Here is a 16,697-nt window from a genome sequence, read left to right on the forward strand (position 1 = left end):
GTTGTGTTTTGAGAACAGGATTTTCTCTGAAAGTTTAATTTAGCAGGATAAAAAAAGGCAGTGATCTGTTTAATTAGAATTTACTTGGCCAAATCCATCTGGGGTACAGATGCAGATTAGTAAAGGTAAGCCACATTCTTGGGGAATTGTGTGAAAACCTTTGGCCAAAGATTTATGAACTCTATTCCCATTAATTTATAGCTACTATCCTCTTTTGCCCATGAGATTAATAGATTCTGTTATTCCCTTCTTGCATTGCCAACTGTTCTACACCAGTGAAAAGACTGTATTGTTGTGTGTATCGAATAAAAATTCACAATTACAAATTACTCTCTGCCTCTTAGGAATAAACATAATAATGACACACAAGAAAGAACATCCCCTATACCTGAAGTGGTGATTTATTCCTATAAATTATTCAGCAAAAATGATTTACTCAGTGATTATTTCTTCCAGCACCTTTGATCTGAAAATTTCAATTGTGACATGTTAACACATGAGAGTATGGTCTTTTTATAGATACTGTATCCACAATAAATGTAATTTTAAACATGTACATAATGTGGTTGTTTCTGTAACTGCAAATAATATGAAAGTGAAGGAGTCTATCACCAACATTGAGATTGCAGGACTCCATATCCCATGTTTAAGGCGTGGTTTGGCTTCTGTGCATAACAAAAAAAAATGTATGTGGGAGGTCTTATTAATTCAGAGATTTAAACATAAATCATTAATTTATTTTTTCTATAAAGTTCTGTGTATAGGTTTCAAAATATATTTTTATTCTGTTGTTAAAATTCCTACTTGGTAAACCCATTTAGTCCTTCTACGACATAACTTCCAATAATGTTTTAGATTAATTGTTGCTAGAGTAGTAAAGGTTCAGTCTGCCTTATCAACAACTGCTTTGTTCATTTCACAATAAAGAACAACCTCCCTACTTTAATGAGCAGTTTTGGAAAGTCTCTTAACAGTGTGACAACATGGCTTGAAACGTAGAGATACTACTAAAGTAATTACTGCAGGACTTTTGTGGAGGTTTTTCCTGTTCTTTATTCGTTTTGATTTTACAGGGAGCAAGCTCTGCTTACTGCTCGGAAGTCTCCAGTTTGGGGCAGACAGAGGGAGTATGAGAGAATTCATTATCCACATGTCTATGATTCCTATGCCGAAGCCACAAAAACATCTGCATTTGTTGGTGGTGCAAAGGTGTGTTGTGACTGTATAACCTTTTTTTTTTTACCTGTATGTCATTTATTGTAAATGAGATTAAGTAATTCTTTTCCCCTGGGCTTAGCTTTGGCAGAATTTATTTAATATATTTTGCTGAATCCATTTTTGCTTGGCAGCTGGAGCGGGCCGTGTGCTACTGGTTAGATGGCTTGCTTCTTGCTATTTCCCTGAGGTGCTGTTAAGAAGTAGCTGCTGACATATTTAAAAGTCTTTATAGCTTAGGAATTCTATTAGTGAACAAGCTGGCTTTAACCTGCTCTTTTCTGTCTGTAATTGTGTATTATTTTGTTAGACACTGTATCTTTAGTTTTTTGGAACAGGGGTGATGTGAAAAAGAACCCTTATCCCCTCTGAAAGCCTGCAATTTAAAAAGAAAAAAAATGTTTTATTTAAATCTGAATTTAACATAACATAATCTCTCTTTGTTATTTTGTAAAATTACTGAGTTCTACCGTGTAAAGCTAAATGCTTTAAAGAATAGGTTTTTTTTTCTTATTTGTACAGCTGTAGGATTTTTTTTCTTAAGGGAATGTGTGTTTTTTGCTTCCTTTTCTGTGGGTAGCAGACTTTACTTTTTAAGAAATCCAGTTAAATTAAACCATTTTCTCCCAGAGTTGAAATACCAAGTACAAATAATGAGCCCTTAGGTGTGAGCCTGAAGTGACTGATCTGCCTCTGACCTCTTCAGGCACTCTCTCAGCAGAGGTCACAGGGTCATGATGAGACAAGTCCATCCCAGTCTGTTTCTTTCTGCAAGTCTCTATAGAGCACATTTTTTAATTAAAAGATGCTGTGTGTGGGCATTGAGAAATAAGTGAAACATATTTGTGTTTTGTTCTTGACTTTTTTCTGTTTTGCAATTAGACTGTATGTTCAGGTTTTTTATTGTTTTGTTCAGTCTATATAACATAATACCAAAGACCACATGAATGATATTATTGAATAAAATGGAACAGGTTTGTTTCATGCTGAAGAGAAAAGTAACGAGACACAACGTTTTGGCTGTGGAGTTTTCTTCAGTAAACCTTGATTAAAATGTTTACTTTGAATGTTTGTCTTTATAAATGTCTTATGAATTGAAAGAATTTCAACATGATCACCTAACCAAGCAATTCATTAAATTAAGTAATTTAGTGATCACTAAATCAGAAGGAATCAGAATCTTGAATACTGTTCAGCTCTCAAGGACCAGACTTTTCTTAATTGAACAGAATACTTGTTCAAATCATCATTACTTTTAAGGTGTTGACAGTCATTAGAAGCAGGTGGCCCATTATCAAGCTATTAAGGACTAGAGTTGGAGAGCCCTGATCAAGATCATGAAACATTCTGATTCTAAAAATTCTGTAATGATGTGTCAGAGTTGCAAAATGCAAGTAAAGACTTTTGATCACATTAAAAGGAATCTTTCTGAAAACATATATGGAATTAAATATTTTTAAGTATTTTTATTTTTAACCTTTTTTGACTTTATATTGAAGATTATTTTTTTTTTACATAGATGCTTCTACCTGAAGGGATTAAGAGGGAGAACAACAAAATGTATGAAGAAGTTGTCATTCCACCAAATGAGCCCATGCCAATTGGCTTTGAGGAGAAACCAGTTTACATCACTGATTTGGATGAGGTGGGTTTTAAATTAAGTCTGGATTTGAAAGAACAACTCACTAAAGAAATCAAGAAAGTAAAATGTAAAATCATTTGACCATGTTGTTTTACTAGCAGGAATCAGGAATATTATGTTATTAGTTTGTCTGTACACAAAAGCACTTGCAGATGCCAAAAGTGAATATTTTATTCCATTGTTTTGCAGCAATTTTTTCGATCATTCAGACTTGTTTAGCTAAGAAAACAGATTTATAAAATGTCAGGAATACATTTAAGCCTTCTGGATATCGCACCCTGATGCTATTACATCAAGAGAAGAAAGTATTACATTGAAAAGCATTTTCCTTATTTAAATATAAAAAAGTGTTGCTCAAAATCAAAAAGACAATGTTGGATCATAATGGAATTCTAGGCAGTGTGCAAATCCCATCTGGGATTGCTGCTGTATTCTTGTGCAATCAGATCTGAAATAATATGACTATAATAATCTGTTAGATGTTAGGTTGAATCATCTAACTGAAATAAATGCTCATATTGGAGATTGCCTGTGCCACTTGCTTTCACAGGCTGGGAATCCTCAGGTGTGTAACACAATTGGCTAAGTCTATAGAACTTTTATAAGTTGAAAGACCAGTGAGTGGCTGCCCAGCAGTGACATTGGTCTCTGTATGAATGGAGGGCTGGCTGGTGTCTGTGGGAGCTATGTCTGTTCTCCTATTAAAATGTCAGTTTTGCTGTTTTCAGTGAACATTCTTACGTGCCAAGATATTTTCAGTTGAATGTTTTCAAATTGTGTTATGAAAGGGAAAAAGTTTTCTGTAACTAAATAGAATAACTAAATGAAATATAGCTAAGAGATATATTTTCACTTTTTTTTTCTTTAGAATGAAACCATTTTAATGCTGGCAAGTGATAAAGTTTAGAGAGATTTATCAAGTTACAATTGCTGTGTTCCTCTCAGAATACTAATGTAAACCAAACCAGTCTCCAATTCCTATAGACAGCCTTTGTTGTCAAATAACAAAAATAATTTAGTTTAATTATACCTAAGCCTTTAAGTTTCATTATTATTGTTATTAGTTTCATTAGTACTATGTTAACAATAGTTGGAAAAGTATGCCAGGGCTATTATTATTCCATTTGAAATAAACTCTAAAATCTGAATTCATAATTTAAGAAAAAAGCCAGAAAACAAAGAGCTCAGTTTTATGGCAAACTGAAACATTTAGGATAGGTCAACATGGAGTTTTGAACTGTACCTTTAAACTGGTGATATACTGTAGCATTGGTGGTATAGCACGCAAAAATACACAAGCTAAGCAGTTTTGTTTCCTAGTAGGCACCTTCTCCATTTTGTGGCTAAGATCATGTGCAATGGAAGTGGGAGGTTGCGTCAATGGTAAATAGGCTTCAGCAGAGGATGTATCATCAGAGGTCTTAACTGACTGGAGGATAAACTATCAGAGTCAGTAATGTGAAACATTTAGATGATGAAAGGGAAATGGATAATATATTGAATGAATATTTCACTCAAGCTTTTACCAAGAAAGAGACAACATACTTCATGCTGAGGAAAGTTCTATATCAAATACAATTAGGTTACAAGAGGCAGAAGGGTTACTAAGAGCACTTAAAACTGCAGGACCTGCTGTACGTAAGGAAGGGAGAGATGTTATATTCATAGACTGGAAACAAAACTCTTAGCAATCACTTACACCAAAAGGCAGGTGTAATATCCATAGACGGGAAGATTGTAAATGTAGCACCTGTTCATACAAAGTGTGACAGAACGGAATGAATAATAGTAATAATAGTTCAATACGTTTTACATCTATTACTTGTAAGGATATAAAAAATGATATTTTAACTAAAAAATAGAATTATCTATATGGCAGTCGAATTCTAATGGATTCTCAGTTTGGATATGGAAAAGGGTAGCCTTGCTTAACTAACTTGTAATATAGAGTTCTTTAAACAAGGAACAGCAGAAATGGTTACACAGAGCATGTGATGTGGCATATTTACAGTAGATTTTCAAAAGGCTTTTAATGAAGTTCCTCATAAAAGATTAATTCTTAAATTGCAGGCATTGGGCATTCTAGGTAATGCATGTGCCTGGTTTAAGAACTGGTAAATGGATAAAAAACAGAGTACAGATAAGAGTTGAACACTCAGATTGGTGTGACATAATTAGAGGATTAGCACAGGGATCCGTTTTAAGACCACTACTTTTCAAATTTATATCGGTGACCTGGTTATTGGAATATATAGTAAACCTGTTAAGTTCACAGATGATTTTAAAATATAGGTGGTGCTTGATACTTTATATGTCTGGTTCAGGGAACAAAAAGTCTGTCTGTATAGTGAAAAAATGTATAAAGGGAGAACAGAGTAAACTTGGAGGGTTTGGGACCATAACAGCATAAAATTTCAGGTGGGTAGCTGCGTCAGCATGCGTAGGCTGCAAAGGAACAAGTAATTGGTTTATTCCATGCTGAAAAAAAGAAGAAAGAGAACACAACGTTTCGGTCGTGGAGCCTTCTTCAGGTATGAGAGAGACAGGGCAGTAGGCAAAGGTAAAGTAGCGGGAGAACAAAGGTTGGGAGGGGGGAGGAGTGAGAGGCGGGAGCAGGGGACAGAAAGAGAGGCCAATCAAGAGGTGTGAGAAGTCAGAAGTCAGAATGGGTGCAGAGAGGTGAGAAATGAAACTTCCAATGAATGGAGAAAATTTAAAAGAACAGTAGTCTGTCGTTAAGAGAAGGGAGAATGTGTGATCCTAGCTGCAGAATAATTTTGGTTTCGGTGGTCTTTCTGATATATGAGTTTGGAAAACCGTCTTTGAGAACACAGACGGAGAGATTAGAGTGGTCGTGGCCATCAGAGGTGAAATGAGAAACAATAGGCTTGGAGAGATCTTTAATCTTCACAGCCCTGATGTGTTCTCTGAAGCGGTCTCCGAGTCTCCTTCCTGTTTCTCCAATGTAGATGGCTGGGCATTTACTGCAGGAGATACAGTAAATAAGGTTGCTGGAGGTACAAGATGCTGTCTGGGTGATCCGGAATTGTCCTGAGGGGCCTTGAATGACTGTGGTGGTTGATGTGTACTTGCAGGTGATACAGCGAGCTCTGTTGCAAGGGAAAGTGCCTGTTGTGGATGGTTGTTGAGGGCAGTGGAGGGAGCTGTGAACAAGGAGGTTACGCAGATTAGGTGGTCGGCGATATGAGATGATAGGGTGATCAGAAAAGAGGGCCCCAATGGAGGGATCATCCTCTAGGATGGAAAAGTTGTGGTTAATGGTCCTGGGGATAGGAAGTGTGTTAGGGTGGTAAGGAAGCACCAAAGGAATGCGGTTGTTACGGCGGGAGTTCCTGATCGGGTTGATGGTCCGGGGGGTGTTTTTGGCTCGTGCAAGGGCCCTGTCAATCACACTGCTGGGGTATCCTCTGTTGATGAAAAAGGAGTACATTTCGAGGGCTTGGTTCTCAAAGTCAATGTCGTCGCTGCATAATCGTCATAGCCTAAGGAACTGTGAAAAAGGAAGAGAGTTTTTAGTGTGGTTGGGGTGAAATTAGCTGTACAAATTTGCCCATGCAACTTAAAGCAGGGGGTTTATTCCATGAGAGTTAATGGAATACAGTTGGGTTAGAGACCATAAATTAGACTGAGTGTGTGTTTCATTCTAGGTTATTTTCCTAAATAATCCAACTTATAACGAAATGACTTACAAAGGGGAATACTGTATATCTCAACCTAATTACATTATTCCTTATGGCTATTAATATTCACAACATACAATTCAGACAGGGGTATATACATTTAATGTACCTGTAACCAATAAAAATGATAAAGTGAAATGTAGTCTCCTCAAAACCAACAAAGTCATTCACTCCTTTATATCAATGCCAGGAGCATTGTGAAGAAGGATTTTAAATGTTACTATTTTTTCATTTCTGGAACAAAGTGACCTACAAATGATGAATGTTGCTGGCTTTTGCTGCCTCAAAAAACGTCATAATTGTGGGGAATTATTATGTCCAGTTACTCAATTCATCAACAAACAAAGTTTGAAGTGATGTGTAACGGGGACCTCCTGTATAAGGATTAGAAGGAAATTCACAAAGACTGAACGCAAGACTCAAGACACTACTAACCAAGCTACTGTCCTCAGCAAAGTTCTTTTTTCATCATACAAAGTAGCGTACCGAGTAGCACAATGCAAGAAACCTCATACTATTGGAGTACCAAGGAATAAGCAACAGAGCTCTGTGAATTCTGCTTCCCTTTGCAATGTTCTGCCTCTGTGAAGCTGGGTTTTCAGCACTAGTGGTTATCGAATACAAGTTCAGATCAAAAGTCAATGTTGAGGAGATTTTTGCCATTTAAAAAATACTAACCAGTATTTTCACTGAATTATGTTAACATAATTTATTAAACAAGCCCACCTACCCATTAAGAGGCACAAAGAAAAAGACATTGTATACTCCCTCTTTTTAAAAAAACATTTATGTTAGATATTTACATTTTGTTAGTCATTTTATTTGCATTTTACAAAGATGTTGACTATTTTTAATTTTTTCAAATTGTTGGCACATTCAAATAATTTCAATAAAATGTGTTGTCAAGTATTTTTACTATTTTGATCAAGCCTCTTGGTTTTGAAAATGGTTAAAAATAATAACAATTGGATTAACTTTGTTTTTATTTTGACCCATAATTTCCTTTTCAAATTTATAATGTTTTGTAAAATATCGCACTGCCATAGAACATATTTTTGACACAGGGGAGGCATGTGGAAAATTTGACAGGTAATGGGAGGAATGGACCCAAAAAGTTTGGAAACCCCTGCCAATTTGATTCACCAGTTAGAGTGGGTCCATTGTACTGTGAGGGAACCTGTGCCAAAAAGAGCAAACTGAAGAAGTAGAAGGTTGACAGTGACTGCAGAGTGTGCATATAAAATTGCTAAACAAAGCAAGCTGCTCTCTGAAGGGGATCTTTTGAAAGAGTGTATGATAGAAACCATAGATATTCTTTGTCCAGAGAGCAAGAACAAATTTGAGAAAATAAGTTTATCAAGCAGAAAAGTTACCTGGCGGGTCGAGGCAATCGGTGAAGACTTGTAAGGTGAACGTCAAGTTTTATTCTGTTTTTTTAATATTTAAAATATTTTTTTTCTCCCAGGTTATCGTTAACCTTGAACCAATAAGCCTATGTTGGATTCTAAACTTACAGTATATAGGGCATAGGCTATCTGTAACAGCAGCGTGAAGTGGCCCTCTATACAGTTTCAAAATTTTACGTGGCCCTTGGGACAAAAAGTTTGCCCATCCCTGTTCTAGATGATGAATTCTGAACATATTAGGGTTTGTTCAGTGTGGATATAGATATTACAGTGCTTGGGGGGTGCATTAATTGATTCTAGAAAAGTCAAGTGTGTTGACCAGCTTTTCTACTTCAGTCTAAGACATCATAAGACATAGTTTGATGATACTTCTGTGATGGAAGAATAATGTTTTTACAATACTTTGCACGAGGGTCGAAAGTCCAGTCAGGATCAAAATATTGAGCTCCTTCTTGATTTCATCTGTTCCCTTTGTAATGTGCTGGGCGCCTTTTGGCTTCAAAGTAAACAAACCATCAAAATCTATTTAAAGACTGTTCCACACAAGATCTTAAAAAGTCATACAATTAATGAGACTAACTCACTAATTACCTTCTATTATCTCACCCCCAGGAAGCCTCAGCTCACCTGACCAAGGCTTCCCCAAATGCTTCTGGCCTATGTAGTCAGATAAGGTAGCCATTTTGTCTGGACTGGCTGTGCCCTCACTGTGTATTGTTAAAAATGTAGAATTTAAATCAAGGAATAATACACTAGTATAGTGGTTTTCAATCCTGTTGATTGAGAACTCCTATTCAGCATTCATAAATTTCTAAAGATCTGTTAAATATTTAAGAGATTTAAAATGATTTAAATTATGATTTTGAACAGGTAAGTAATTTAGATATCTTTTAGAACATAAAATGGAGACCTTTCAACTTTTCAGAAGATCAGTGATCCTTTAATTACTCCTCTAATTGATCAACTAGTTACAAGTTCTTTATATTTAAATTAATATTTGATTCAAGATTCACTAAAAAAAGCAAAGTGGATTGTATTCCAGGGTTGAATGACCATTGAACCAGAACCAGGGTTGAAGAACGCTGTACTAGTAAAATCTCACTATGGTTTTGCAGGCTTGGGCAGTTCAGGTCCTGGAGGGCTTTTGTGTCTGCATGTTTTCTTTCCAGCTCAGGTCTGAACAAGCTCAGGCAGCTAATTGTTGGTTTAATGGTACCAATTTAGTTGGTTCTTCCAGCCCTTCTTCTGCTTTAGAGAGATCTAGATAGCATACAGAAACACAGGTTTTTGGGCCTTTATCCCTGGGATATTGAGCATCTCTGGTCACTATTTTACAAAAAAGTTATTAATGCTATGAAATCAGTCTGGAGAAGGACTACCAGATACATTCCTGTGCTCAAAGGACAGTCCTACTCTTGACAAGATTAAAGGAATGTTCTGCACTGACAGGCTGAAAGAACTGAACCTTTTTTTCTGAGATTCAGATCAAGTATTCAGATACCTTAAAGGCACTGAGAGAGACAACCCAATGGACTTCAAGAGTGAAACAGAACATGGGAGGTCATTTGAAACTGAGAATAAGGGGGTACAAAGGGTTGTGGGAGTCTGGTAAAAGCCACTCAGCTTTTTTGTTGAAGACGATACCCTGCTTTCTTTCTAGATATTGTTTGATGAGTTCCTTGCATCAGTTAGCTAGATGACCAAATCAGCTAGATAACCGGAAAGGACTCTTTTTATGTGTAACCTTTCTTAAGTTTTATGACTTTTCTAATCAGTTCTACTAAGAACATGCTCAGCAAGCTTTAAAAAACTATTTTCAGAAACTTTTGATAAGTGTTTTATTAGTATTGTGTAACAGTCTGAATAGAGATAACGAGACAGTCATACAATGCACATACTATAATAGTACTAGATAAATAATACAAATATGTTAGAATAAAAGTAGATAATATAACGCACTCCTTTCGGTTCAGGCAGTAATATAACACTCATTCTCAGCTGCACATTATTATTATTTTTATGTGCTAGAAAATGAACCCTGCTGAGTAAGGAAGGTGGTTGGCAGTCTAAATTTGTTTCAGCTCTCTCTCATGGAGAGAAACAAGTATTAGTCATGAACTGTCTATTGTAGATGCTGTTTTAAAACAATTACATTTTTGTAACAAAATTTCTGCGCTATAGGTAACACTGTTTGAGACCCGGATCCTTAGTAAAAAAGGCACATTTTTGGTTGAAGAGGTTAAGGCATTGCAGGTCATCACAGTTATATAATTTAATAAAAATATTTACAATAGTTGGATAAAACAAATCGTTACCCCTTTTTCTTTTTCTGTAGTATGTTTTGATATTTTTTCTTTTATCTTTTCTCATTGCAAATAGCAGATTATTGAATTCCATTCACTTTCAGTGTTTTTCTTTATTGTGATTAGTCGGAATTATTTTGGAGTATAGTTTGATGATTTAATGACAAGTAATCAGTCATAGCATTCTGTATATTAGCTGTTACAATTCTAAGTGATATGTGTAGCACATTTATAATACAGTTTTGAATGTGATCGTAGCAGTAGTTAGAAACGTCAACGTTGGTTGCATATTGGAAGTGGAGAGCTCAGATTCTGAATCACAACTGATTTCATTATATAATTTCCTGTTATTGCTACACAAATAGGTATACAGGATTTTACATAAGAAATGTTAGAAATAAGAAGAAACCAGTCAAATCATCGTTCTAGTTTCTTGTAGCTTATTTCTACAAGCAACATCCTGGTAACATTGGGACTGTGATCACTGCAGTGCTCAGCTTGTTATTTACACAGTAAATTATTTATACAAGAGTGTCATCAAGCGATTTAATGAGGGATACCAGGGAATTTATTTGAGTGCTGCCTAATACCCTTGTGTCCTGGCCAAATTTCTCTCTGGCCTTTACGAATCATGGCCTCCTAATAGTCCCCATCTATGATTTGGCTTCATGACTCTGTCTCCCCGCGGGTAGCTGATGTGTGGTGAGTGTACTGGTGCACTCTGGGAGAGGTCAAATCATCCAGGTGGATTGATGATGGAGGGGAGTCTCCAATACAGTAAAGTGCTTTGAGTGGAGTGTCCAGAAAAGCGCTATATAAGTGTAAGGAATTAGCAGCAGTAGTCATAGTAATAGTAATGTTTTGCAGACACCTTCAACCATTTGTGTAAGTAAATTCCTCTTGTTTTCTCTATTCCTATGTCCCTGGGTCCTTGTTTCACAAGGAAAAAATTAAGAACTGTGTTTCACAAGCTTCTTTATATTCTAATGAAGTCCAACAATTTTGCACAGAATTGTCATTGTATACCTTGTACATAAGATGAACCTAACTGGGGTTCTTCTGAAGATTTTAGACTAAATGATTAGTACCATGACAACCAAGAAAGAGGTTAGAGTGCGGAGCTGTGTCAGCTTGTGGGCTGCAAAGGAACAAATAGAGATTAATTCCATGCTGTAAAAAGAAGAAAGAAATCAGCACTTGATTTAAATGCTAAAAATGTTTTAATTAAGTATGCTTGTGGTCCTATAGTTTTCATAGATCTTACTATTGATGTAGACTTTGTAATTTGGTGATTTGTTTTACTTTAGAAAAGGCACCTGACACTCTATTTGTAATTAAATTTGTGATTTTATTTTTCATTTATGCTAATATTCAAATCTGAGCTTCCTGTAACTCCTACCTAGTTAATTAGGTTTTATTTACAGTGTTATTTTTGGTTTGCTAAATGTGATATTTCTAATTCAGCTATAAAGGAACTTGGCTGTATTACGTGGCAGGATGTATGATTGTTATGATGGAGGATTGAAGGACAGGCATGGGCTCTGAAAAAATCACAGCTTTTATCCTCCTGTTAATCATGGCTCTTCATGGTGGCTTTTTATTTGCCACAGGGCCCTTGCTTCTGCCCAATAGAAACCTGCCACCTGGTAACTGGGATTGTAAATTGCAGCAGACAGATGGGCCCAAGACTTAATTTAATCTACACAGATCTCACCACTAACAGTTTTTCAGGTATTTAGCTGCATTTATAATTGGTATCACCTGTAATATGCCTGAAGAAGATGGCATCTTGTGTAATGTGAAAGATTGGATATATGCCACAGCATGCACAGATTCTGTGTTAAAAGACCCATAAGGAAGAAAGCTTCTATGTCAATGGAAATGATCTAGTCCCCATTCTTTGTTTTTTCATGTCTCATCAACCTATTATAAGTTGCCGGGTGCCAATGTAGATAATAAGTCAAATTTACCTCTATGTGCTTTGCCCTACAGTGTTTCATTGTTAAGCAAAGTGTGCTAATGTAGTATTTAAAAGACTAATAAAATCTTGCAAATGTCTTGTTAAAATTGTCAGTAGTAAATACATTTTGCTTCCTCTGCTAGGAGTAACACACAGTGCATTGATACTCGGTCAATTATTAATAGGTTCAGATCCAATTTTGTAATTACATTTTCTGACTGATGTAACAAAGGTGACTTGAATGCTATTGTACTGTTTTTCCATTTCAGAAAATATGCCAGTGATCACAGCCAGTTAAAAAAAAAAATGCAGTGTACAATGTTTCTATAGCTCAGGATTACACATTTATTGTTCTCAGGATAGCAGTATAATAATAATAATTGCTTACACTTATATAGCGCTTTTCTGGACACTCCACTCAAAGCGCTTTATAGGTAATGGGTACTATTAGGAGGCCACAATTGGTAAGGGCCATCGGGAAATTTGGCCTGGACGCCGGGGTTACACCCCTTCTCTTTTCGAGAAACGCCCTGGGATTTTTTTAATGACCACAGAGAGTCAGGACCTCGGTTTTACGTCTCATCCGAAGGACGGCGCCTGTTTACAGTATAGTGTCCCCGTCACTATACTGGGGCATTAGGACCCACATGGACTGCAGGGTGAGCGCCCCCTGCTGGCCCAACTAACACCTTTTCCAGCAGCAACCTAAGTTTTTCCCTTAGGGAAGCAGCTCACACCTGCTTAGCTTCAGTGGGTTGCCAGTTGTGAGTTGCAGGATGATATGGCTGCTGCTGGCTGTTATAGGACTGTTTGTTCATTTATTGAACATTGAGGTATAATAGTATGATATGTAAGGACTTAATGTACCTCAGTTTGGACATATTTTCTGAAAAAGTCTGCTTCATCAAGAATATTTGCATTATTTTTCATTTATAATTAGAAGCTTTGGCGGACAGGAAGTGACAGGCAAAATATGAATATACTGCCTGCCAGCAACAATTTGGCTTTACAGTTTAGTTGTTTGTGCTGGATTACTGACACATGCCTCTTGTCTGTTTGCTTGTAAGTATCCTTCACGGGTGGTTAGTTAAAACTCAAACACGGTATTGGTATTAACCCAAACATGCTGTAAAATATACTGTAAATTATATGCATATACTGTTGAATAATAATCAAGATCCCGATTAGCTTCTGGGATCCTATACTGTATTGTAAACTTTTATGCCTTCTACTGTTTGTGGCCAAGTGCTTTTCAAAACACTACATGGAGGCGATTATGTGGATTATTTGGATGGACTGTATTTGCCATTGTCTTTGTAAAGGTTTTATGTTGATGTATGCAACCTAAAGATTGATGTACATATACAAGCATTTTCAAATAACATATTATGGGAGTAACATTAAAATAATTTAAGATTTCTATCATTAGTTTTAGTTAGGTCACTTTGGTTTATTTCAGTATTCCAATGCATCATAAAAATTAAAAGTCCAGTTTAAATACTTCCAACTGAACTGTGTTAGAGATCAGCAGCTATTTTAATCAGATGTGTTTTTATGTTTGTGTTTTGTTAAAATACTGTTCTCTTGAGCCTCTTTAAGCAGGTACTAATTTTAATGGAGAAATAACCATAACAGGAGAGACAACATCATTTGATGTGCAAGATATTTGTCATATACCGCAGGCTTTAAAGACCTATCATCAGTGCTCTAGTAAATAATCTGTAATAGGAGTTGCTTTAGCAGGATAGGAACAATACAGAATTAGCATATATTTTACATATTACTACCAAAGAGGAGTATCTTCTAAGGCATTGATTTTTTTTTCTGTATGGTTCACTTTTCCAAAATGCCTCTTAAAAGAACATTTACACAAACTAGGATGAGATATGCAGTATTTATGCTTTTTTGCTGAAGAGCAGACAGAAAGTGAAATGCTTTTAATCCCAGGTTTCTAGAATTGAACTGCTTAAAGGCAGTTGATGAAATAATTTAGCTTTTGGAGGACCTTTCATTTGTATTGCTCATAAATGCACTTTATCATATTGAAGCAGTTATTCTTCAGTCACTGAAAGGTCATAGCATTTCAACCTGTTGTGTTGTAATTGTTATTAACAAAATATAACACTATTTTTTATATATAAACAGGAGGCTTTTTGTGTTTTGTTTTATCTTTTGCTGATATATAATGTTGAAATATGTTTTTAAAAGAGAGCAATTTAACAGTAGTAGAGAAAACAAAATGTTTTGTAATTGTTACTGGCAATGATTGCTTAAAATGTGTTCACTATCATACAGGAAACATCCCTTTTATGTATGGATTTTGCAAATTTTAACATACTGTAGCTAATGGTTGAGGCAGATTTGAAAAAAAAAAAGATTTACCATAATATGGTGTCTTTTAATCTGACATGCATCAAAAACAATAACAATGTATTCCATAAAATAGTCACAGACATGGCTATTAAAATTACTAATGGAAGAAGGGGTTGTTTTAAAAACATAATGACGTGTAAATTGTTGAGTTCTATGAACAATATATAAATTCCTCTATTTTAAGCAAAGGTTGAAGAAAAATAACTAAAGGTTATGTATGTTGCTTGGTAATTTTCCTAATATGCATCAAAACCAATGAAAATGATATATCTTACAATACTTCCTTAATTTTCTGTGTAGCACTAGATACCAGAGATTCTCAAGAGTGAAACTGATAAATGGGCATTTAAACAACCGTACCTTTTACTTTAAGTGGATACTTAGCAAAGATTTATTTGTTTCATGCAATTTCCATTTCCTGTTATTTACAGTACACTATTAATTATCTAAATAAGAAGGTGGATATTTTAGCATAATGCAGAAGAACAAAATCAATTAAATGCTTCTGTCTTTTTAAGCCTGTGTGTCTTTCATAATTTACCCTTGGAAAACAAGACTTAAAATATATGTTTGTTTGCTTGAAAAATTGTCTCAATTTTTCAGTATATGTTACATTTTTAGTCTTGAAAGACTTTTGTCTTATCTGTGGTCCAAGTTGTTGTTTTATTCTGTTTTAAAATATTTGTGACAGGAAAAGATTGATATTAAAATACTTTATCTGACCTATGCAAATGAGCTGATTGAAGTGTTGCACTATTCATTAGGGTAAAGCTTCTGTGAATTCTAAAACGAAGTGCTACTGTTATAAAATGAGTAATATTCTAGCCAATATGTCTTAAATTAATATTAAGACTTGAAAGGCAAACTGAAAAGGCATTCTGCTTCTTCTATGTCTACAAATTGTCATTTATTGAAAGCTTTAATGGGAAACAAGGACATCACAACTTATGTTTCTATAATAGCTTTGTGAGGCATTAAAAGTACAAAATTTATTAGTTTCCTTTTAACTAATGAATTACAGGGCTGAGTCATGCAGTCGTTTTGCTGGTAAAAGCATCCTTAATCTCTGTGAATAAATATATATAGGTGCTACAGTAAAATTTGCAACAGTAGGTCAGATATCGCGGACAGATGTGAAATAAATTATTGGAAACATTTTCCTCTGCCACCTTTAGCTACCGCTTCTGTTATTTTAATATTTCATTTTCTATTAATTTGTAATTAGACATTTGCTCATTTTGACCTACATAACTTTTGAACCTGTTAGTAATTTGGAAGCAATAACAGCACATGTTATTCATCGTCATTAGTGTTACTACTGAAATCAGACTGCATTTTAAAAGTTGTGAGTTAATGTTTATTGGAATAGCAGATGACATTGCAGTTTTATGGCACCAAATGTATACGAAGGTAAAGGGAACATACTTATGAATATAATTATATAATACATTTTAGCATTAAGATTGTTCTCAGAAATGTACTCTGTTGTGATCTATGCTTTTGAAGTAGTTTTAGCAGTGCAAAGCATTGTAATGTCAAGCTATATATATAGTGTCCATAAGTATTGGGACAGTGAAGTCAAAATTGTTATTTTTGCTATATGCTCAGTCCATTTTGTTAGAGTTAGAGATGAATATGAGGCTTAAGTACAGAATGTCACCTTTTATTTCAGTGCTTTTATGTTGTACTGTTTTAGAATAATAGCACTTTTTGTGTTCAATCCCCTCATTTCATGTGAGCATAAGTATTGGGATGTATGGGGTGCACTGTGTGCAGTGTGTTCTTCTTGCAAATAATAGAAATTTGGGACATGCTAAGTTTTGATTCCACTTCCTTTGCCTTGCTATGTAATGACCTACTGACTGTCCTGATTCTGAAATATTTATCTGAAGGAAAAGAAATGAAAAGGAATGAAGCATGTGGGAAAACAAATTCAAACAGTTACATTTAGCGATCTAAAAGGCTCGAGTGTGTTCATTTTATGATTGTTTAAATGCTGTCGGGTAGAGATATAGATTGATACGGTTGCAGTTGATATAGCTGATACAGTCACATCTGCCTTAGCCATGTACATCCAAAGTGTACAGGATGAATAAA

The 16,697-nt window shown here is 35.3% G+C and overlaps 1 protein-coding gene across 4 annotated transcripts in view; it reads left to right on the plus strand.

Moving 5' to 3' along the window:
* The window catches only part of ascc3 (activating signal cointegrator 1 complex subunit 3), a 375,545-nt gene that overhangs the window by 43,235 nt on the left and 315,613 nt on the right, over positions 1 to 16,697 (plus strand). For all 4 annotated transcript variants that reach the window (XM_088625716.1, XM_088625717.1, XM_088625718.1 and 1 more), the window contains exons 7-8: positions 1,074 to 1,209; positions 2,735 to 2,860. In XM_088625716.1, the coding sequence (XP_088481842.1) occupies positions 1,074 to 1,209; positions 2,735 to 2,860 (262 nt within the window). The remainder of the gene's footprint in view (positions 1 to 1,073; positions 1,210 to 2,734; positions 2,861 to 16,697) is intronic.

Source organism: Lepisosteus platostomus, chromosome 3 (assembly GCF_059453375.1).
Source record: "Lepisosteus platostomus isolate fLepPlt1 chromosome 3, fLepPlt1.hap1, whole genome shotgun sequence".
In the NCBI taxonomy this organism is placed as follows: Eukaryota; Metazoa; Chordata; class Actinopteri; order Semionotiformes; family Lepisosteidae; genus Lepisosteus; species Lepisosteus platostomus.